This window comes from Rosa rugosa, chromosome 1 (genome assembly GCF_958449725.1).
Source record: "Rosa rugosa chromosome 1, drRosRugo1.1, whole genome shotgun sequence".
Classification (NCBI taxonomy): domain Eukaryota; kingdom Viridiplantae; phylum Streptophyta; class Magnoliopsida; order Rosales; family Rosaceae; genus Rosa; species Rosa rugosa.
The window spans coordinates 16,843,206-16,864,523 of record NC_084820.1 but is presented as its reverse complement, the minus strand read 5'-3'; the positions used below and the strand labels follow the sequence as shown (position 1 = coordinate 16,864,523).

At 37.4% G+C, this 21,318-nt stretch overlaps 2 protein-coding genes and 1 pseudogene across 12 annotated transcripts; 2 read left to right on the top strand and 1 right to left on the bottom strand.

The window, feature by feature from the left end:
* Positions 1 to 6,258: 6,258 nt before the first annotated feature.
* LOC133727412 (uncharacterized) lies at positions 6,259 to 7,456 on the bottom strand. Its single transcript, XM_062154994.1, has 4 exons — positions 7,120 to 7,456; positions 6,944 to 7,045; positions 6,642 to 6,806; positions 6,259 to 6,506 (listed from the first exon to the last, which is right to left on the bottom strand). The coding sequence occupies exons 1-4, from the start codon at positions 7,351 to 7,353 to the stop codon at positions 6,468 to 6,470; spliced, it is 540 nt and encodes a 179-aa protein (XP_062010978.1). The 5' UTR covers positions 7,354 to 7,456; the 3' UTR covers positions 6,259 to 6,467.
* A 2,758-nt stretch (positions 7,457 to 10,214) lies between these two features.
* On the top strand, positions 10,215 to 13,581 carry LOC133721361 (uncharacterized). 11 transcript variants are annotated; one of them, XR_009852173.1, is made up of 10 exons: positions 10,217 to 10,570; positions 10,713 to 10,782; positions 10,936 to 10,979; positions 11,085 to 11,260; positions 11,359 to 11,429; positions 11,771 to 12,000; positions 12,094 to 12,357; positions 12,450 to 12,579; positions 13,047 to 13,113; positions 13,201 to 13,581. XR_009852173.1 is itself a non-coding variant. In XM_062147951.1 (3 exons), the coding sequence occupies exons 1-3, from the start codon at positions 12,406 to 12,408 to the stop codon at positions 13,278 to 13,280; spliced, it is 321 nt and encodes a 106-aa protein (XP_062003935.1). In that variant the 5' UTR covers positions 12,364 to 12,405; the 3' UTR covers positions 13,281 to 13,581. The 11 variants fall into 11 exon arrangements, 1 of the variants encoding a protein (XP_062003935.1); XR_009852172.1 differs by having other exon boundaries at positions 10,221 to 10,570; positions 11,359 to 12,000; positions 12,094 to 12,144; positions 12,283 to 12,357; positions 12,430 to 12,579; XR_009852168.1 differs by having other exon boundaries at positions 10,224 to 10,570; positions 11,359 to 11,503.
* Positions 13,582 to 15,297: 1,716 nt separating this feature from the next.
* LOC133714951 (cytochrome b561 and DOMON domain-containing protein At4g17280-like) lies at positions 15,298 to 16,457 on the top strand (annotated as a pseudogene).
* Positions 16,458 to 21,318: the final 4,861 nt, after the last annotated feature.

The following is a 21,318-nucleotide window of genomic DNA, read 5'->3' as shown; positions in this document are numbered from 1 at the left end:
AAATTTATAATCTTCTAATTCTCAGTTCACTGTTCATCGGCTTATGAACAGGACCGGCTCGAGCCGAGCCGACTTTGTTAAGTGACAGTTTTGCCCTTCGTCTGTTGGCTTAATGGTATAAAACGTGATGAGCAGGTAGACGCGATCCTTTCTCTCTCTCTCTTCGTTCTTGGCTGAGAGCGAAGCAAATGGAAGCAAGAACAACAACTACTATAACAAACCAATGCAAAATACTGGATCTATAAATATTTATGACCTGCTGTAAGGTTTGCTGTTTCTGTTGTTGATAGAGTGAAAGAGAGGGAGAGAATTGCAGAGAATAGGTTCTGCATGTCCTCATCATGTTAGTTTTCTTTCGATTTATGGTTTGTTTGTTCTTTGCATGTCATTGATTTGGGGTTTCGGTGATGCAGGAGTTTGCGATTATCAGATTGGGTAATTGGGTATTGATCTGAGGTATCTGGCTTTTTTGGTTTTAATTTGTGTTTTTCTTTTGGGTTTTGTGGTTTGATGCTTGGTTGCATCGTTTTTGTGGCTTTGGGTTTTCGAATTGCTTTGCTTTCAAATCTATTGAAATTGCTTTGGATTTTTGTGATCGGATTTTACTTTCAGATTGCCAGGCATGGAAGGAGGGAGAGAGAGAGAGAGAGAGAGAGGTGCGTTGATCAGGTTTTCCAGAAGTGGGAGGAGTTTCTGGGTCTTTTGCTTTTCCCACTTCTACCAGAACCATGTACGGTTATTTCTTTCTTATTGCTCATGGATCACAAATCTAGGTTGTCATACTGAAAACTGAAAAGAAGTTCTTACAATTAGCATTAAACTAATAATGAATGGATGCTATAAGAAAGAATGGCAGGTAAGACTTAGATTATCAGAATAGATATAAGTGTATATCACATGACAAATATAAAGTTTTGGACACCCCATAGTCAAATGAATTTGTACAAAACAGAATTTAATACTGGCGTTTGTTATATCTACAGATATACACATATCAATTTATATCTACACTGATAATATCCATGCTGATAATAACCCTCATCAATGTATATCACTTATAGCTAGCTGTAGGAAACTATATGGACAACATGGGTTTCGGTACAAACTACATGGGTTTCGGTACACTGATAATATATAATTTATCAAAACTATATCTACACTTATATGGAATTGACAATTGTATATAAAACACTAAATCCCATGGAATTGACAATTTGAGCATATAATTGTCCATATAGTTTCATATCAATTCCATATAAGTGTATATCTGTTGCTGTAACAATTTATATCTACAAATTCAGGAAATGTGTATATATATACAAAACAGAATCTTTATTATATCTAATGCTAAAAACAATTTTCCTGACACAGATACACTTATATCTCCATGCCACTTATATCCAATTTGGAGTATCAAGCGTCCATGACTAATTATTTGGAGCATCCATACCTAATATCATTTGTGATGCTTTTTAGCATCCCTTACTAACACTCAAACTTATGCCAGTCCAAACCTGAAGTGAGGCCATCCTAGATTTATTTTCATGGATGCTCTATCCTCCTAAACTTGCTATACTTCTTTTTTCTGTGTTAATTTGCCACCAAGTAAACTATCCCATGGATGCAGAGAACAAAGAATTGATTCTATTGTCCGGTTAAAAATTTCCTTTGAGTGTTTGGTTTGGCATTTGAATTTGGTTTTGTGGGAGATTTGGTTTTTTTTTTTTTTTTTTTAATATTTTTTTATGTGGGTTCTGTGTGGTTTTCCATTTCGACTGTGTTTTGTGGAATTAGATATGAGAAGTAGTTAGATTTGGCAGATTGTTTCATGCATGTGTGAGTGAATTGATCGACCAGCTGCAGTATCTTTTTTTTTTTTTCACATTTTTTTTTCATTAATGTTACCATCTCCTACGGTCAACAATCAGTCTATCCAAGAGAATCAGGAAGATTCTGATAATCAATTGCTTATTGACTCTACGGGGTGGTAACATTGATGAAAAAAGATTATGTCAAGGTAAAGGTGCTGCAATTGGTTGATCAAGTAATTAAATTTCTGTTTTGTTGAATCTGTGTCTTCTTTTTGAGTTCAGGGGCAGGTTTTAATTTTCTTTTTATTATTATTGTATGTGGTTTTGTGGAAATTGTTCATTCTTCATGTTCATGATGCAGTGTTATCTGTTGCGATGCTAAAAAATTATTGGGATTGATTTTGTATGCAGATTTCACTTGCTGCTGCTGTAAGATCTGTGTCTTCTCTTTTGGTCTGTATTATTGGTCTGCTACTTTTGCTTCCATTTTCTCAATGTGCAATAAATTGGGCCTTCTTTGTGTGTGTGTGTGTGTGTGTGTGTGTGTGTGTGTGTATTTTTGGGTGGTGATTAAGATATGAGGTTGATATGGTAGAGGGCAGATATATGATTTGTGCAATTTTGCTACAATATTATGAGTGAACATGGGAATTAGCAGTTGGAATTGTTTCTGTAATTGCTTGGAAGTTGGAGGATTTTTTTTTTTTATAATCTATCTGATTAGTAGCATCTGATATAATTGTTTTATGGGGTTTCCTTTTGCAGTGAGAAAGAGAGGAGGGGGAATCAGTTTGTGTTTCTTTTGAAAGAGGTACATATCAAAATTAGAGCAAATTTAACGTCGTTATTTTCATGGTATTGAAATCATTCATATTTTACAATATTTCTATTTCATTAGTAAAAATCAGTGTGTGCGCTTTCAGTTTTTGCCAAAAACACTTCAGTTGTATGCTTACTAAAAAACATTGCTTTTCTTTTCTTTCTCTTAATTTGTTATCAAATTCAAAGCGCATAAATATCTGTTTCATGTAAAGTTCAGAGCACATAAACATTGCTTTTTGATATTAGTATGTCTTTTCAATTTACTATAGTGCATAAAAGTTGATACTGCAGACAGAAGTGGCAAATGGTTTAGAATGTCTTCATTTTGCATGGCACGCAGTAAACAAGTATACTATGTTTTTAATGAATAATGATAGATAAGTGCTATGACTGAATGATGAAGAAAATATACACAGGCATTTTTTTGAACTAGGATATCTTGGTATGATGTTTAGGATTATTACTATTTTCTTCCATATGAGTGTTTAATTAAGAAGCTCTAGGTGAAAGAAAAAGGATATTCTATTGTGTAATGTTGTTCTAAATATACTGAATGTGTGCAATATCATGGGTTCCTCTAGAAACCATTGCCTGGTCTTAATAAGTCAATAGCACCCAGTGGCTTTATATGTTTGCACGCTGCTCTTTTCTCTTAGAAATATAATACAGTTATTGGTCTTTACTTCACTTTATGGTAATTTGTAAAAGAAGATCAGCTCACCTACGATGCCTAATCCTTTCACTGCTTTGCAGGAAAATTGGGGCACAGCAAGAAGGAAGATCTGGAATTACCATTGTTTTTGACTTGGCTGCTAATATTATCTATCCAAACAACTATTTGAGCCACAAAAAGGTTGGAGAAGGCAGTTTCAGATGTCTCTTTAAGGTAACTTTTGATCTACGTGGCATACATATAGTTTTAGTCATAACATGGACCGTTGAATGTATATGCAGACTGTAGTGTGTGCACTTAAGATCACGATTAAATACAATGTTGGATATATTTCAGGATATGTTGAGAAATGAACAAGATAGCTATGAAAAGGCTCTCAAAACATTCTACAAGTCAATGGTTTTAAGAATTTTCTTCTATTTACGTTGTTGAAAAGATATTACTTGAGTTGTTTTTATTTTTTTACTCAGATTTGTAAAAGTGTCATAAATAGCTAAATACTGTTTGCTTTTGAACATTAAAGTTTGATAGTTTTTTTTCCCCTCCTATTCTTAACTGATTTCAATGTGTTTCCAACTTCTTTTTTCAGCTTCTTCACTCTTAAGTTTCGTTCCTCTATAACTACATGTCATGTCACAACAGAAAAAGATCAATCACAGCCAAAATAGTGATAAGATATAAATGGAATGTAGATGCATTTTATACACAGAAATTGATAGAAAGAGAATTGATGTTGAGTTTCAATATGCTTATTCTTAATTTTTAGTACACTGTCTGTACAATCCGCCCTGCTGATATATCAAGCCTTCTTTTCTCTGTGTTGGTTTTGCAAGTGAGGCTCACTGTTGAAGAGACTAAATCTGAAGGTCTGGTATTGATTCCATTCTCATTCTGTTCATTATGTTTCAGTTCCAACACATTTTTTCTCTAGAGTTTTATTTTGATTCTCTATAGACAAGCTCATTTATGTAGCCAAAATAATTTTGCTTGAAAATGGAATTTTGGTATGGAAGTCAGTAATTGTGATTCAGATCTTACAGTTTTGCAGTTTTCTAAGGTTCACTTGCTCTCAAAAGACTTGGAAATCTGGTTTCTTTTGGTTTTGTAAGAGAAGGTGGGTTTGTAGGTTTATCTCTAGCTGTGTTTAGTTTCGGATTTGAACTTGGGTTCTGTGTGGGTTTGCATTTGAGGTGTGTTTTGTGGAATTACATATGGAAAGGGGTTAGATTCAGTAAATCGTTTCATGCATATGTTAGCATTTATCATTTTTTTCTTTGATGTTGTTTCTGTGTAGTTTTTCATTTGGTCTCCTCATGAAGGCTTCGTTTTTCTTATTTTTTTTCTTCATGAACACTTCTTTTCCTTCACATTCCTTTTTTTTTTTTTTGTCAATGTCATTATCTCCTATAGTTTCTGTAGTTGTTTTGCTTCATTGTTAGAGTTGATCCAATCTAACTACTTTTTTATCATTGTGAGGTACTTTCCGTGATTGTAGATATTGATTTGCATTGAATAGATGGTTGATTGAAATTTGAATTTATTCTGGTTTAAAGGAACTTACAATTCCAGTATCCAACTTCTTTTTGGCACATTACAATATTAGACATATCTATTGCTTCACACTATTGCTATTTGAGATAAGAAACTTACATCTTTTATAATTACTGACCTTTACTATCTCTTTTATAATTTCTTACTTTCACAGTGACAGGGAAACCAGTGTTGAATCAGCAACATCATCAACAGAAATCATCAGCAAAGAAAAAATGGACTGAAGTGTCGCAGCACTTTTTATGTAAATAGAGCTGGAGGAAGCAACTTTTTGGACAACCTCCACTACAGATCACCACTAGGCTAACAACTTCTCAGCATGCATGATTAGCAATCGACATCATCACTTATTTTTAGCAACCAGATCAGGCATTTGCTGTAACCAAGTTAGCCTATAAGTACAACAACTTATTTTTGGCAAGCTATTTCGACAGCAACTGTAATATGTTTTTGAACACTGAATTTCAGTAAAACATGATATACGTTAGTTCTTAACTAGATGCTCTATCCTCCTAAACTTTCAGATTTCGTTCTAAAACCCGCAGCAACGCGCGGGCATCCATGCTAGTCTTTACAATATTTCAGATATAAGTGAGAAGAAGTCAAGAATGAGTCATACAAGCTTATGCCATTTTGATCCCAAGGGATTTAGAACACTAATGTGTATTTTCACTAACATGAACGGATGGCTGGATAACATCAAATGTAACTTTTGGTTACTTCGGTGAAAAGTTAAATCAGAAATATTAAGGGTTGATATCATCAATCCCGTTCCAATGGTCAGCTGCTGACCATGGAATTTTTGCTCAATCACCGTCCGATTGAAATCGGACGGTTCACAGCTAAGTGATGAGATAGGAGAAGAGAGTTGTGAACCGTCCGATTTCAATCGGACGGTGATTGAGCAAATGATCCCTGGTCAGTTGCTGACCATGTGATCAGGACTGATCAATCATATATTAGGTGTTGGTTTTTGAGTTGGAAGTAAGGCCTGCCCTGGAGCGGCGTTGGGCCAGACCTTAGGGTTGATGCTTTGAACGAGAGAGAGTAAGCGAGGAAAAAGTTGATATGACTAAGCTGTGCCATTAGAGGCTGCGTAAAGAACGACCCATTCTAAACAATGTTCTCACTAAACCTACCGAGCACACAGCATAATTATTGCAGTTTAGAAAAATAATATTATGTCGCTTTTGAGTCTTTGATCGATCATTTGTATCTTTGTGTCTAAGGTTTGTAAAGAATTAAGTTATATTGAACTAGTAAATTTCTTTGAAACAGCTTCGTTTGATTAGGACAGCTTTGAGTTAAATAACCGGTTAGGTGCATTGCAGAGTCAGTTGGCCCAGTCTAATCGATTACTAAATTTTATCTACAATGGAAATGGATAAGAACACAATACAGTAAAGAATTTGGTGCTTAGTTGACAAAAAAAATAAGAATTTGGTGCTTATCTTCAAAGACAATTTTTTTACGAGTAAAATCTGGAAGCTTCCCTCAAATCCATACTTATCAGGTCCTTTTTGCCAATGAGCTATGACTATGACATGAATATGAACTATAGAAAAGTACATTGATACAACACGAGATCTGTCCAGATCTAAAAACAGCTCTCAGTTCTCACTTCGATTTGGCTTTGAGGAAATGAAGACCTGGTGATCATATAGAACAAAGAAACATGGTACAATTAATAAAACAGAACATTCCCAATTCCTTCAGTATTACATGCTTAATTCTTGTAATAACAATCACTAACAATGATAATAACAATCACTCTAAATCCATACCAGATCTTCATCAGTCTTGGGAATCCAGTCATTTGTTGCAGGGTTGCTTCTGAAACCAGCCCGCACTATACCATTTGAACCACCATGAATTCCATTCAACTGAATATCATAGCCATCTTCATTTCCCTCTTCTTCCCTCTCCACCCTTATAAACCCAGTCCCAGTCTGTCCAAATTATGATCAAATCCAGATTCAAATTAAACCTTCATAATCAAACTCACTAGAAACCACTACATATATTTTTTTTCAGAGAAAAAAAGAAAGAAAGAAAGCAATTGACAGTTTGATTAGAACATATATACCATGTGATGCTGTTTGTCAATGGAATTCAGTTCCTTGTAATATTGGGTATCCACAAACTCATCTTGTACCATGATGCTAGCTCCCTCATCTGAGATTCTGACCTGTTAAATCAAAACTCCATTAACTACAGAACCTGAAAAAGAAGAAAACGACGAGTCGGTGATTGGTTACTGACATGGGATTGAGACTGAAGAGTACGAAGCTTGTCAAGCTCAGGAATGTTGGTTGGGTCAACGATGGAGAGAGCTGGAGCTGGTGAATCGGGTTCGCTTCGATTCGGCTTCATGGGTCGCTTTGGCGCTGCAGAGTCGAACTGAGCTTTGATCTGGGTGGCGATCCTGAGCTGTTCGTCGGCATCCAAAACGTCGTCGCTCCGGCTTGGCTTCGCCACCGTCCACTGACCCACCATGTTTTGCTAGATTCCGTTTCTTGATGGAGCTCTCTTTGTTATATGTTGTCTTATATATAAAGGAAAGCAGTAAAGGCACCAACTCAAAACCGTGGGCTAATTAAAGTACTGAAAGTTGAAACCGATTGCTCGCGAGTTCGGCCACTTTACCAGTTTACCCGGGTGGCAACAATGGAATGAAAAATTGGAATAAGGTTCTAATGATTTTTTTTTTTTTTTTTAGAAGAATGAAATGAAAATTTCTTGCGTGACTTGTATATTGAAAATTAAATTTATGTTTCCAAACATGAATCCAAATTAGCTCAATTATCTTGATAACCGCCATAATCTCTGTCGTCACGGAGCTAAGAATATCAATATTGTAAGCAAAAACTCCTAGAAAACAACCATTATAATCTCTAAAAATTATTCCATAACCCATTGTTTGTCTCATGCTTCCATGCTCCATCAATATTGATCTTGACCCACCCAATTATCGACGGATGCCAAGTACACTCTATGATTAGGGGTGGACTCGATTTTAACATCTCAGTCACTGAAGCCGATAAAAAACTTTCCACATCCACTGAGTCGGTTTAACTGGCTTCGGCTTTGGTTTCCTTATCGATTCAGTTTTTCATGTAGATTGAAGTTTTCAAGCATGATTTTCATATCTATCTTTTCAAATCTACCATGAATTGATCTAAGAAGAATATGTTTCTACTAGAGCCTTTTTAGATCTACAAAATTCTGCTTTCATTCATTTTTACAACAAAAATAAAGACCCCAATTAAACAAAAACCATATCAGAAGCAAAATAATTAACAAGCACAGCTAACAAGAGGAACAAGCATGACTTAGAAGCATATATACAAGGAGGAAATAATTGAGTTTGATTTGTTTTTGACGAGAAGAGAAAGAAATTAGATGACAGCGATCAGAGATGGAGAGAGAAATCGGTGAGAGAAGAGAATGAGCTTTGGATTAATTGAATGAGACTAGAAAGGGGAATATGATAATCAAGATTTGTACTTTAGGCCATCTACAATTGTGGGGAGCTAAAATAGCTCTCGGGCTAAATTTCAGTCCCGATAATTACTATTCATGCAAATAGTAAGAGTTATAATTTTGACAATCTCCAACCCTTAGGGCTATAAGTTTAAATATCATGTTATTTTATTATATTTATTATATTTTTCAAATATATAGTATTTTATAATTATACTACTATTTATACACTTATATAATTATTTTTTGATAAAATTTTATTTATTTTTTAGATATGGGAGTAAGGAGGTAGAAAAAAATATTTTTTTGAATCGAAATAGGCCAGTCAGCCCGGTTTTATAATTCAGCAAGTAGTACCAAACGACACACCCCAATGGGGTCAACAAAAAGAGTTGTCCTTTATGACATACAAAGATCCTATTATATAAAATAGAACTCCGTAAACCCAGAGTACACCAACTTTTTAGGAAGTCCACTCACCATTATTCTAACAAAAACTAGATGCTCAGAAGCTAATTAATAAATATTTTCAACCGAGCACTAGTGTTTGCGACCGAAGCAAAATTTAAATAGTACTAGTACTATAGGCCCTAGAGCCCCAATCTAGCCAACCCCATACCAAATAGGTAAACCAAAGCAAGAGCCCAAACAGAAGCCCCACACCCTAGTTTAAGGCCCAACCACTCCATTCTTTGGGATGAGCAAGGATAGCCCACCCTGGATCAGCGGGCCTTGAGCTAGCCCAAAATGTCAGAAATTAGGCTCAGCCTATAGATGGGAGTGCAGTAGCTTCCTCCGTCCAGCTGCCGCAGCATGGACAACCCCATCTTCTATCACGGCGCCAGCAGATCGGCTCCTCCGATGAGCGAGAGCCATCCACCATCATCACTGCCATCGAAGGACTACAACCCGAGCAAAACGTAGTAGTCTGGGTCCAACCAAAACAACCAGGAACTCCAGCCGTTACACCACTGTCGAGAGCAGCAGACCCAGTCGCACAGTTCGCTACGAGCCGGCCAGCCTTCGCTAGAGAACTTTCAATGAGATCGGGCTGAAAAACCCAATCCTTTCCACCGTCGCTCGGCCCCGATCTGGACAACACCACGTACGTGGACCTCCATCTCAACCCAATCAGCATCCGGTCTACCCACCAAGCAAAATCATCGAGTCCGGCACCAAGCAAAATCATCGAGTCCGGCACCACCATTGCCACTAAAACTCGAAACTATCACAGAAACACAGTCACCCAAAGCAACGAAGGAGAGAAGAAGCAGCCAGAGAACGGCCATAGCCTCTATTGGCGAGCAATAGAGGAAATCGGAGAAGTCGCCGCTGTAAAGGAGAGGTTTCTCAAACCCTAGCAGAGAGACGACTAGGTCAGATAGAAGAAATAGATTTTGAGGTCGAAAAAAATATGAGAGAATGTGAGATATGAACATGAGGTGATATGAGTATTTATAGGAATATTTTATTTTTTTATTTTTTATTTTTTCAAAAGCGCCGTTACATTTTGAAAAAAAAAAAACCAACGGATACATTTTGAAATAGCTAGTTGACATCAGCCAGCTGCAGATTTTAATCAATCTCAGCCGTTGATCTCTATATTTTTTCTCATATGATTTATTTATACTAGCAATGCGGAGCCCATGAAAAAATAGCCTGAGGGCTATATAAAAGGTCACCTTTAGCCCAGCTCATAGCCCTCACTACTAGAATAATGTTAATAGACATCATGTCATAGACATCGGTCAGAAATTCACGCGATGTAAAAGAGATTTGTAACATCAGTTCTTGGAAAATCGATTTCTATTTTTACAATTAACATCGTTTATCATTTTTGACCGATGTCTCTGTTTTTTTGCAAAATTTTGAGAAAGGGCGGAAACGACTATACTCGGTTAATGATGAGGCGGGGGAACAAATTTTCGTTTGCCTCCAACACTTGGTCAGTTTCCCACGCGACTATACTCGGTTAATTTTCTCTCTCAAACCCTAAACGCCCGACTACACTTCGTTTGCCTCCTCTTCCTCATCCTCCTCCTCCGACCAGCACCCAACTGCTCTCTGCCTCAGCCTCCGCCTCCGCCTCCGCTATCCTCCTCCTCCTCTTCCTTTGGCACACTTGTTCTCTCATCTCTCTTCTCCAATTCACCAGATCAGCTAAAGACGCAGTCCACGCCGGAGCTCCGCCTTGCCCCTCCTCCTTCTCTTTTCTCCTTCCACCCCGACGGTATCACTTTCATCTTTATCCTCTCAATTTTGCTTGAATTTTTGGGTTGAATTGAATTTCTGGGTTTAATGTTTTCAATCGATCTGTTCTGGGTTTAGAATCGATATATGTCTCACTCTTTCGTTAATTTCTGGGTTTTCAGCGTATCGGGCTCGTGGTCAACTGATCTTGCTCTTGGAAACTTGGTTCGCTTCAGAAATTTTCAAGCTCGGGTAAGTTGCTGCTTTACTCTTGATTAAATGAATGAATGTTCAAATTGCTCTTGCTGCCTTGTTGTTGGTTCGATTTCATTCTGTCAGTTCCAATTGGGTTGGATGCTGAGTCCTAGTTATTTCGCTTATCAAGTTGTGCTTGGGTCTTTCCAGATACAAGAGTATGTTGAAGCTACAAGCTTCTGTCAATTTTGGAGGTAAGGAACATAAAATTAATGTTGAGATTTATGAATAATTTTCAGATGGGTTTGTTTTGATTTTTGTTGTGTTCTTGATTTTATTTGGTCATATTTGTTTCCTAGTGGGTTTTTGGGAGAGAAGGGGCTTTTGGATGGCCCGGTTTTGCAGCTTTAACAACTTCAAGATGAGAGCAACCCAGATTTTGTTGTGGAAGTGGTGTCTCTGTTCTTTGATGATTCTGAGAAGCTTCTCAATTATATCACCAGAATGTGGAAGTAATTTGGGATTAATTTGTCAGGTACGAGAATGTGAAATTGGGGGTTAGAGTTTCTGTTTCTCAATTTGAATTTAGGTTACTGGTGATTGTTGATAGTTATCTTCTATGTTTAATCATAGATTGGAGATATTGTTAAAAGCAAGACGGCGAGCATTGCGGCGCCGTAGTTCGCGACAGCAAAAACGTCAAGGTACCCGGTCTCATTAGTGGATAGCCACACCATTGCCCAGAACATAAGATGAGCCCTTGTCAAATTGAACTGTGGTAACACCTAAATCGCATCTATAGTCTTGTATTTCCCTTCAATATGATTTAATTGGTTATTTCTAAATTTCAATTGTTTATTTTTCTTCTCAACCGGGACGCAAATTGAAAACCCAGTTAACTAATGTGTTTTGTTTTGATTTATTTAGAGTGTTCAATGATGGTTCTGATTATATCGGGCATAAGTTCTCTAAATTTTTACTTTCTGTTTTGGTTCTTCTTATAATTAACCCCTTTTGTGTTCTTGTTATGCTTACACCTTCAAAGGACACGAACTAGAGAGTCAATAGACAGCTACAAAATAACATAAGCAAGGAGCATTTAAATTTGTAAATGGCTCAGCAACCTCTTGGGACAAACCGAGTCAACAAATTGATGAAGGAAAATTTTCTGCTGACAAGCTTGGTTTCATATTGCTGGGAAAAGTTTAGGTGGATATTGCCATGAAATAGAAGCCCTGTTATTTGGCCGATAAGCTAGCAGCCTAGCACTTGCAGGTAAGAATGTTATATACACTTAAGTTATGATAAAATATATATGTTGTATGGAGTTTGAGATAAGCTTTGTTTTGTTTTTTTTTTCTTTCACAGTTCCGAGATATCTTGCAAGCTTTGGATACTGCTTTGGAGAAGAATAGATTAGTTTAGTTATATAGACTTTTTCTTTCTCAGTAGGATGTGTTTATAGTGGAAAAGTACAATATAGAATTATGCTCTTTCCTTCTCTAACTGCTGCTAAGAATATCTCAGTACTCATTATATGCTTCCTTGTGCCCTCAGGCTTGGATTTACGGCCAGCAGAGGAATGTCTCGGCTCAGTTGCTGCATCTCTTTTTCCATGACTGCTTCATTGAGGTAAAGAACTCAGATTCTTCATGACTTTGGTGTGAGTTTTTTTGTGATATGGCTTTAATTTCTGGTTTGGAGATTATAATTCCTTTTTGCAGAGGATTGGGCAAGTACTCATGCATTGGATACTTGATTCGGAGCCCAGCTCAAGTCTCGGTTCTCTATTCCTTTTTGCTGATACCAATTTACTTTATTCTGATCTCTACTTGTGCAGAGAGCATAATCAAGGTATGAGTAACAGATTTTTTATTATTTTGCTTTTAGATAAGTTGATTTTAAGGAAAATATATTGATAGAAAATTATAGGGTGCGAGATTGTTATGAGCAGTACTGTTCATTATATGCCGTCATTCCAACTAAAAAACAGTGATGAGCAGAGAAAATTCCTTTAGAAATCTGTACAGTAACATGATTATTAAAACTTTTACAGTCTACTGATATCAAAAAACATTTGTGGACTGAGATTAGCATTTAGCCCATTGCTGCAACAATGTTGTTCCACATAGATTTATGAGTTCAACTGATTAGCTATCGGGTTCGGTATCACGGATTGCTTTTAACCTTTTGGTTGATCCGATGTATTAAGGATCAGAGACTGTAATATTGACTTTGAAGATTGTTCTGTTTGATTGTGAGTACTAAATCGAGCATCAGAGATTGCTTTTTACTTTTTTTGGTTGTTTGGTTGTACATAGGTGGAGGATGGGAATAATGATCTGCCAATATTTGATTGTAATCCCAGCTTGATCAACTTCCAAACAGGTCTCACTTCCCTATTAATAGTGTAAAGATAGACTAACATCGAATCACTGACATCTAATCTGTCTTATAAATTTTCTTCTTATGCAGAGAGGATAAGCACTTTATCTTCCTTCATCAACAGAATCTTCCTTGTAGTTTGTCCGCCAAACAAAGACAGTACGAGCTGAAATGAGTGAAGAACTGTTGACTGGCTTGAGTGAAGAACATCAATTGCCACAGAACCAGTGACTGTTCTGTGACGGCTAGACTCCCCAACACAAGATGATGACCCTTAGGTACTCTTTTTTTTTTTTGTGTGTGCAAATTTCAAATTTCAGATATGTAATTGTAATTCAGGATTGTCAAAGTCCTCAAACTATGTATCTATTGCAGAATAAAATCATCCCATTATACATGTACAACTGAATTGATGCTTGAAGCTCTAATTTTGTATAGAAATTAATGCAATTTCCCAATATTTGAATTTCATGTTATGTGTGGATCAGCTTTCTAGTACCAAATACAGCACGAAAGGGTTATAACATTAGTTTGAATTCACAGACTGATGTCAAGAAAAGAAAAAAACATCAGTTACTGATGAAGAACTGATGTCAAAAAATAGAAATTACATCAGTTTGAAAATAAAAATTGATGTCAGAAAAGAGAAAATATATCAGTTTGGAAACAAAAACCGATGTCAAAAAAGATATAATACATCAGTTACTAAACAAAAACCGATGTCAAGAAAGAGAATGTACATCAGTTCTTAAACAAAAATCGATGTCTAGCATTACTATGGACATCGATATATAAACAAAAACCGATGTCTAGAATTACTATGGACATCGATATATAAACAAAAACCGATGTCTAACATAAATATAGACATCGATATAGACCAAGGAACCGATGTCCAACGTAACATTGGACATCGCTCTTCTTCATGAACCGATGTGTAAAATATTATCAGACATCGTTTCTAAATCAATAACGATGTTAAAATGGATAATTGTGTTGTTAGACCTATATTTCATTAAGCATCTAATGCCAAAATATGAAGGTTTGACAATAGCTAAACACACCAAAATGGTGATCACATTAACGTTTTTACATCGGTTCTGAACCTTAAACCGATGTCTCGTTGCAAACTAGACATCAGTTATGAACCGATGTCTTAGTTTTGGCGATCTTTAACATCACCCACTAAGACATCGGATTTTTTTTTTTTTAACATCAGTTGTGAACTGATGTCTATGAACTTTATCCTAGTAGTGCCTATAGACTCTTAAATGACTTTTCTGATTTAGTTTAGAGCATCTCCAACAGTGATAGCTATATTCATAGCTAAAAGTAGCTAAAACTGAAATATAGCTAGTTAAATATTGAGTTATGCTCCAGCAGAATACATAAATCTCAAGTTAAATTCTCTCTCCTCTCTAGCTAAATATAGCTAGGTCTTTTAGCTAAAGTTAAATTTAGCTTTTATTTAGCTAGTCTGCTGGAGATCAAATTTAGCTTAAAATTAGTCAAATTTCAAATTTCTTTTTTGAAATAAGTATTATGTTGCAGATACTTCTCCATTAGGAAATAGAAATCTTCATTTTTTGGGCTATATCCACCCCATAGCCCACAACCTTACGTTGGTCCTATTGCTATTGATGGTTGAGTCAGTAAGATTATTGTAGTGTCTATGTCTAATGAGTCTTTTTAGGTGGATCATTAGATATAAAGTTATTTAAGTACTAAATTTCTACCGGCTTAGACTGCAAAAGACTTTCTTAATTATTGGATAAATAAAAAGAGGTTTGGCTCTCTTGTTCTCATATATTGCAAGATTTTAATTTGCTAGATGTACTAGAATTTACCTAGCAAAAATTTTAAGAAACATTCTTTCCTTTTCACAAATATAACATGACACAGGAAGTTGCAGCAACTAGAGTAGCTAAAGACCTAGATCTGAGACTTGTTTGGGATTTTTTTTTTATTGATTTGGGCCAATCAGTTAATCGAACCATCAAGTAATAAGGGAAATCCTAATCCGTATTGGTTTGGTAAAAGAAACCTATATTTAAGAGGGCCTATTGCTAGTTTCCTGATTCACAAAACAGGTTTCTTCTCCGTCTCTGCTTGATCACTCCCTTCATTAACAGATACTATTCTCAAAAACTTGAACACGAAGGCTTATTTCTTCCTTCTTTTTGCACCATGGCTAAGATTGTTCATTCACTCTTCTTTCTTTCGCTCTTATTCACTTCTTCACTATCAACCCTAACCGCACAACCCTGCTCAACCCACCAGTCCCCTAACCACAAAACCTTTGCAGCATGTAATGATCTACCAGTCCTAAACTCCACTATTTACTGGAATTATTTCCCATCAAACGGAACAGTAGACCTTGCATTCAGAGAAACCCTAGTTGGCGGTTCAAAATGGGCGGCGTGGGCGATAAACCCTAGTTCCAAGGGTATGGTGGGTTCACAAGCCTTGGTTGCTTTTCAAAGAAGCGATGGAACCATGGCTTTTTATTCATCACCTATAAAAAGCTACGACACTCACTTGGAGCAAGGGAACCTCTCCTTTCCTGTCTACACCTTGTCCGCGGTTTACGAAAACGAAGAAATCACTATCTTTGCCACCCTAGGGCTCCCAAACAATGTTACAACTGTGAATCAATTATGGCAACAAGGACCTCTTCATGGTAACACACCAGGTATGCACTCGATGTCAGGCCCTAACCTTAAATCCTATGGCACCTTGGATTTTCTTTCAGGCAAAGTCGAAGCAACCCGTACACATCACTCTTCTGTATCCACCATGAAAATCGCCCATGGGATAATGAACACCATTAGTTGGGGTATACTCATGCCAATGGGAGCTATCGTGGCTCGGAATTTCAAAGGGTTTGGTCCAGCATGGTTCTACGTTCACGTTTCTTGCCAAATCTTGGGTTCTCTTGGTGGAATTGCTGGCTCGGTCACCGGACTTATGCTGGGTGCCTGGGTCACAAGTCTTCAGGGATCGAATACAAAGGTCACAAATGCATAGGCATCACGCTGATGAGTCTTGCCACAGTCCAGGTGCTAGCTGGGTTCCTTTTGCGGCCTAAACCGGATCACAAGTATAGGCGGTTCTGGAATTTGTTCCACTATGCCCTTGGTTACACTGCAATTGTCCTTGGCATAGTAAACATATTCAAAGGGTTTGATATATTGGAACCGCCAAAGTCGTGGAGGTATGCCTACATGGGGATTCTCGCTGCATTGGTGTTTCTCGGTGTAGTAGGGGCAGCGTTCATCCACTGGAACAACAAGAGGACTCAAGCTGCGAAGACACAACTGGAACAAAGGGCGGATGAAACTGTTTGAGTCGTCTAACAGCCTGTAGCATTAATATTAATTTTTCTCTGTATATATCTATATTCTACGTTGAACAATTGTTGAATCATCTCTTGAAACATGAACAATCTTCACATTGATGTCTCTCGATCATTTCTCTTAATTAAGTTTATGTTAGCATATGTTTCTTTTTCTCTTTCTCTTTTTTGGCCCGAACTGAAGAGCAGATGTTTTGACGTCCATATTATTTGCATTTACTAAAACCAATTCTGAGCAACTTTATTGTCTACAATCATCATAATAAGTTATTAACAGAGATCCCGTTCTTAAACATACAAAAAAAGAAGAAGTTAGTGGAGCAGCCAGAAGTTATTTGTGAAAATGTCACACCTTTTGACAAGTCGTTACAACATTTGAAATCTTCTTTTATTGACCTCAAACCAAAAATTACAGACCCAAATCTAAAGTCTACTGTCAAACCTAAAAGTTACTGACCCCAACACATAATGTAATGCCAACCCAATTTTCAGACCAAACTTGACCTAATTGAAATTCATCCACCGTACGGTCAGCGCCGGACCAATACTAATTAATTTCTTAGGCACGACGTGACGTTACGACCATACGAGACCGACTATTCTTAAATTAATATCAATGACCTCAAAACGAGCCTTGAAGCTTGCGACTTGTCTCGTTCGGTTCTCCACCCTCGAACCACTATATATAGGACGTCAAGCTGGTTCAGTTTTCTTTCTCCTGACAAACCGTACCAATAGGCCATTTAATCAACGTACTATGACCATGATAAAAGAAAAATTTATGAAACTAACTTGGTTAATCATATTAAGTTTTACATTATTTCACCAAAATATATAACAGTACTGCTATGACTGGCTCGATCTAATTAAAAAGGTTCATGTGTACGGCTAGAGCTTTCCTTATTTTAAGACAAAAAAATTCCTGTCGGATTTTATGTTGTAGTGGTGTTTTTTTGTTTGAAACAGGATATTGACTGCATTAGATTCAATAGCCATAATGGGCTAGAGTCTACCATGTACTTGAATAGGATACAGACAAAACCCGAACTCTATTAAGCAAATGCAAACTCATTACAAGTCTATTTTGAGCTTACTATAAAGCGAGCTTATAAACAAAGAACTACTCCGTATCTCTTAGGGCAAAATCATAACTAGCCTCCCAGTAGCCAGACACGCAATTGTAGTACCAACAGAAAACCACTTCCCAGCAAACAAATATGAACAACTCCTCATCCATAAGCCGGTTGACAACCAACCTTATTCCAGATAATTACCAACTCCCGTAAAAGTCATGATCCGAAACGATTGGTCCTGGACCATAAGTCGACCTGAAATCCCAAGAAGGTCCACATCTCAGGCCAGGCCCAGCTTCATCACTAAGTGCCAAAAGAGGGTGGCAAGACACCCTCCACCCTCCTTACTGGTCCACAATTTTGAGCCCAACAACCCACCTTTGGGCCCAGGCCCAGAGGACCAAACCCAAACCTGAGCAAGAATAGCAGCAACCCTAAACAACCTCTGCCATACCATTGCCGCCACCGACCAATTATCCGGCGGCCGACCCTTCCAGCAGGACATCAGGCCGTCCCCGCCTCTCACCAGCGAAGCTACCGACCTAATCCCACCTGCAAACCAGGAGTGTTGCAGAACAACGATCGCACCACAGCCGCCTATGAATCGTTCGACCGCGTATCCAATCTCTCCGTCCGAGATCTACTTCGCCTCTTCCCGATTCTACTCGCTTTCGTCCCCAAACACCGCTGCCCAACGTGAGTCCAAACTTACCAAGAACTCCGTTCAGATGCCGCCCAAGATCGACTCCGATCCTTGATTAGATTGAAACAATCCTGTGTCGATTCGAGATCAAAACTATCTCTGAAAAGAAACCCAGAGAACGGAAGCGTACTACCTGGCCGAGACCGACGCCGAAATTCTGCGCCGCCGTCCACTTGAACACGCTCGGATTGCTGTGCCGCTGTCTGCTCAAAACCCTAGGGCTTCGCTAAGAGGTGAATATCAATTACTTTTGTATAATTGTATCTTTGTTTCTCTTGTAATATAACGAATATTTCTAGTTTATGTTGTAATGTTGTAACTGGTTTTGTTTAAGCGATTTTAAGAAAAAAAATTATGTCCAAACCAAAACAGTTGGTTCAATTTACTTTTCCATCAGTAACCTGGAAATCCCAACTAGAGCAAATATTTGATAGGGGTAAAGGTAATTCTGTTTTGATAGAAGAGGTTAAGAAGAAGTTTTTTAAGCTTGCCTATTCCTCTACTGAGAAGGAATATCGATTCAATTTGCAGTTGCTTAGAGAAGGGGGGGGGGGTGTTGAGATTATTGACAATTTTCTTGGTGAAATTCCAGTGAAAAATTGGTGCCGTGCATTTTATACTAGCTGCCGTTATGAAATTATGGCTAATGGGATTGCTGAATCATTTAATTCTTGGATTGCGCTTGAGTGTTTGATGCCGGTATATTGTATGTTGGATCAGACCAGAATTAAACAAATGGAGCAGATGAGTGAGAGGAGAGATGAGGCACAACGTTGGACCACAAATTTAACTCCCAAAATGGAAGATAGGTTGAAGGAGGAGATGCACAAATCCCGTCGTTTCAGTGTCCATTACTCTAGCCCTGGTGTTTATGAGGTTCGATCTGAATTTTCTTATGTAGTTAACATTTCCAAATGAATGTTCATGTGTGAAAAAGCAAACCAACTGCTTTCCCTGTCCTCATGGCCTTGCCGCAATACAAGCTGCCTCTGAAAATGTGTATGATTATATTGATAAGTACTTTCATGTTGATATGTACAAGAAGAGCTATAGTTTTCCTACTCGGCCGATAACCAATGTTGATATGTCTTCTTGTGAATCTGCTACTGACTTTATATTACCTCCTTTTGCAAAGAGGCCACCCGGGAAACCTAAGGTGAAGCGGTTCAAGTCTAATGGAGAGGTTGAAAAGAAGCTGATTCGATGCGGCCGTTGTGGAAAAATGGGCAGTCATAACAAGTTGAGCTGCACAAAACCTCTTGTTCAGCAGTAGTACGAAAAGGATTGTTAGGTTTTACAGTTTTTATTGGGGGGAGGGGGGGCAGTAATAGGTTTATTGGGGGGCAATAATTGTTTATGTTCAAGCCCATTATAACATTTTTCTCTTGAGGATGATTGATATTGACTTTTATTTTGATTTTTTGTCGTTTTTTAAGAGATGGATTAAATTTTGAATAGGATGGAGTTTCCAGTGACCGCTTATAAGAGGTCTATTGGGAGGCAATAGACAGATTATTGTCCCCCAATAAACTTGATTATTTGGGGGACTTAAGTTCACCAAATATTGATTTTGAATACCTGTACTTCTGCAAACTAATTTAAAACCCAACTGAGTAACTTCTGACCATCTTTTGAAAGATTATTGGGGGGCAATAAAGTTTTTATGACCCCCCAATAAACCTGATTATTTGACAACTTGAGTTCTCCATGTATTGAATTTGAATACCTGTTCTTTTGTAAACAAATTTAAAACCAAATAAGTTATTTCTGATCATATGTAGAAAAAATTATTTGGGGGCAATAAACTTTTTATGATCCCCAATAAAGATGATTATTTGCGGGACTTGAATCTATCAGCAACTTTTTGAAAGGACCTGTAATAATTTGAAGGAACAGAAGTATATCATATCATCCAAATCATGTCATTTCACTGTAATTGGCAAATAAGTTCCATACGAGAATCTACAATCCCTACTTTCAGAATCCCAAAGTTAAATTCCTACTTTCAAAGTAAAGATCCTACTTTACAGTCTTCACTTTCTCCAAGCTTCATCAAGATTCATGATTCTCTATAGAATTCCTTTCCTCATGCTGTCCCCAGCTTCCTTGCGTGGTTCCTCCCCTTTTATTATGCTCTCCATGAAATGTAGCATAAAAGGTCCCCAATCAGCACTGTAAAGTAATAAATGAATTCATGTTAACTTTATTGGGGGGCAATAGACAAACAGTTTGTTTTGTAGCTTTAGAAATCTAGTCAACCACAACATCTTTTACAACTACAACATCAAAGAATTTGGTTTGAGGTACTTACGATGATGTGTTCTGCTACGGGCATTCAAAATCTTCCTGAAGTTCGTAGTCTTTCTCCCCGATATTGTTCTGCAAAATCCAATTGCTGCCTGCTGGTGTATTTTTCCTCCTCGGTCATTTCTTCTTCTACTAGAATTAGGTTCTCTTTGTCGTCCTCTCCTTTGCATTTCTCTCTTGTGACCTCTGGATCTTGGCTATCATCTGGAAATTTTATCTTGGTCAATTTGACTACATGTATGAACTTCCTTATGTGCTTCACCTGTTTTTTGCAGATATAAAAGTTTAGTTCTTGAAAATCATCCAAAATAGTATGAAAATCAACCAAGTGTTGTGAAATGATTACATACCACTCTTTGAGCATTTACATGGTACTTTTCCTTATCGGTGAATTCATCCCTTGCTGTCCGTAATGAATTCAGGTGAATGAAGCATCTTTTTCATTGTCAATTACCAGCAAGGTGTAATGGTTGCTGGAACTGTTGTGGATAGGTATTAGCACCCTTTTCAAACCGAAATCAGACCACAACTGTTCAATCAACAATGTTTCTATACCACACTCATATGGTTTAGTGTTCTCTCCTTTTTCCAGCTTCTCTTCATGGGATATTGCATAGTACTGTATAGACAACACAACCAAGTTAATTCAAATTAAAACTGAAAACTGTGGGGTAAATAAACCATTACTGACCTCCAATAAAGACATTAGTGAGGGGCAATAGACAGTCTACTGCCCCCCAATAGACCATCGAAAAACACTCCATTTTCAA

Excerpts from the sequence above, each read along its gene's own strand:
- LOC133727412 (XM_062154994.1), bottom strand. The coding sequence starts at position 7,353 with ATGGTGGGTCAGTGGACGGTGGCGAAGCCAAGCCGGAGCGACGACGTT. Across the intron at positions 7,046-7,119 it reads CTCTTCAGTCTCAATCCCAT|GTCAGAATCTCAGATGAGGG; the intron begins GTCAGTAACCAA and ends TTGATTTAACAG. Across the intron at positions 6,807-6,943 it reads TTGACAAACAGCATCACATG|ACTGGGACTGGGTTTATAAG; the intron begins GTATATATGTTC and ends TAATTTGGACAG.
- LOC133721361 (XM_062147951.1), top strand. The coding sequence starts at position 12,406 with ATGGCTTTAATTTCTGGTTTGGAGATTATAATTCCTTTTTGCAGAGGA. Across the intron at positions 12,580-13,046 it reads GTGCAGAGAGCATAATCAAG|GTGGAGGATGGGAATAATGA; the intron begins GTATGAGTAACA and ends GGTTGTACATAG. Across the intron at positions 13,114-13,200 it reads CTTGATCAACTTCCAAACAG|AGAGGATAAGCACTTTATCT; the intron begins GTCTCACTTCCC and ends CTTCTTATGCAG.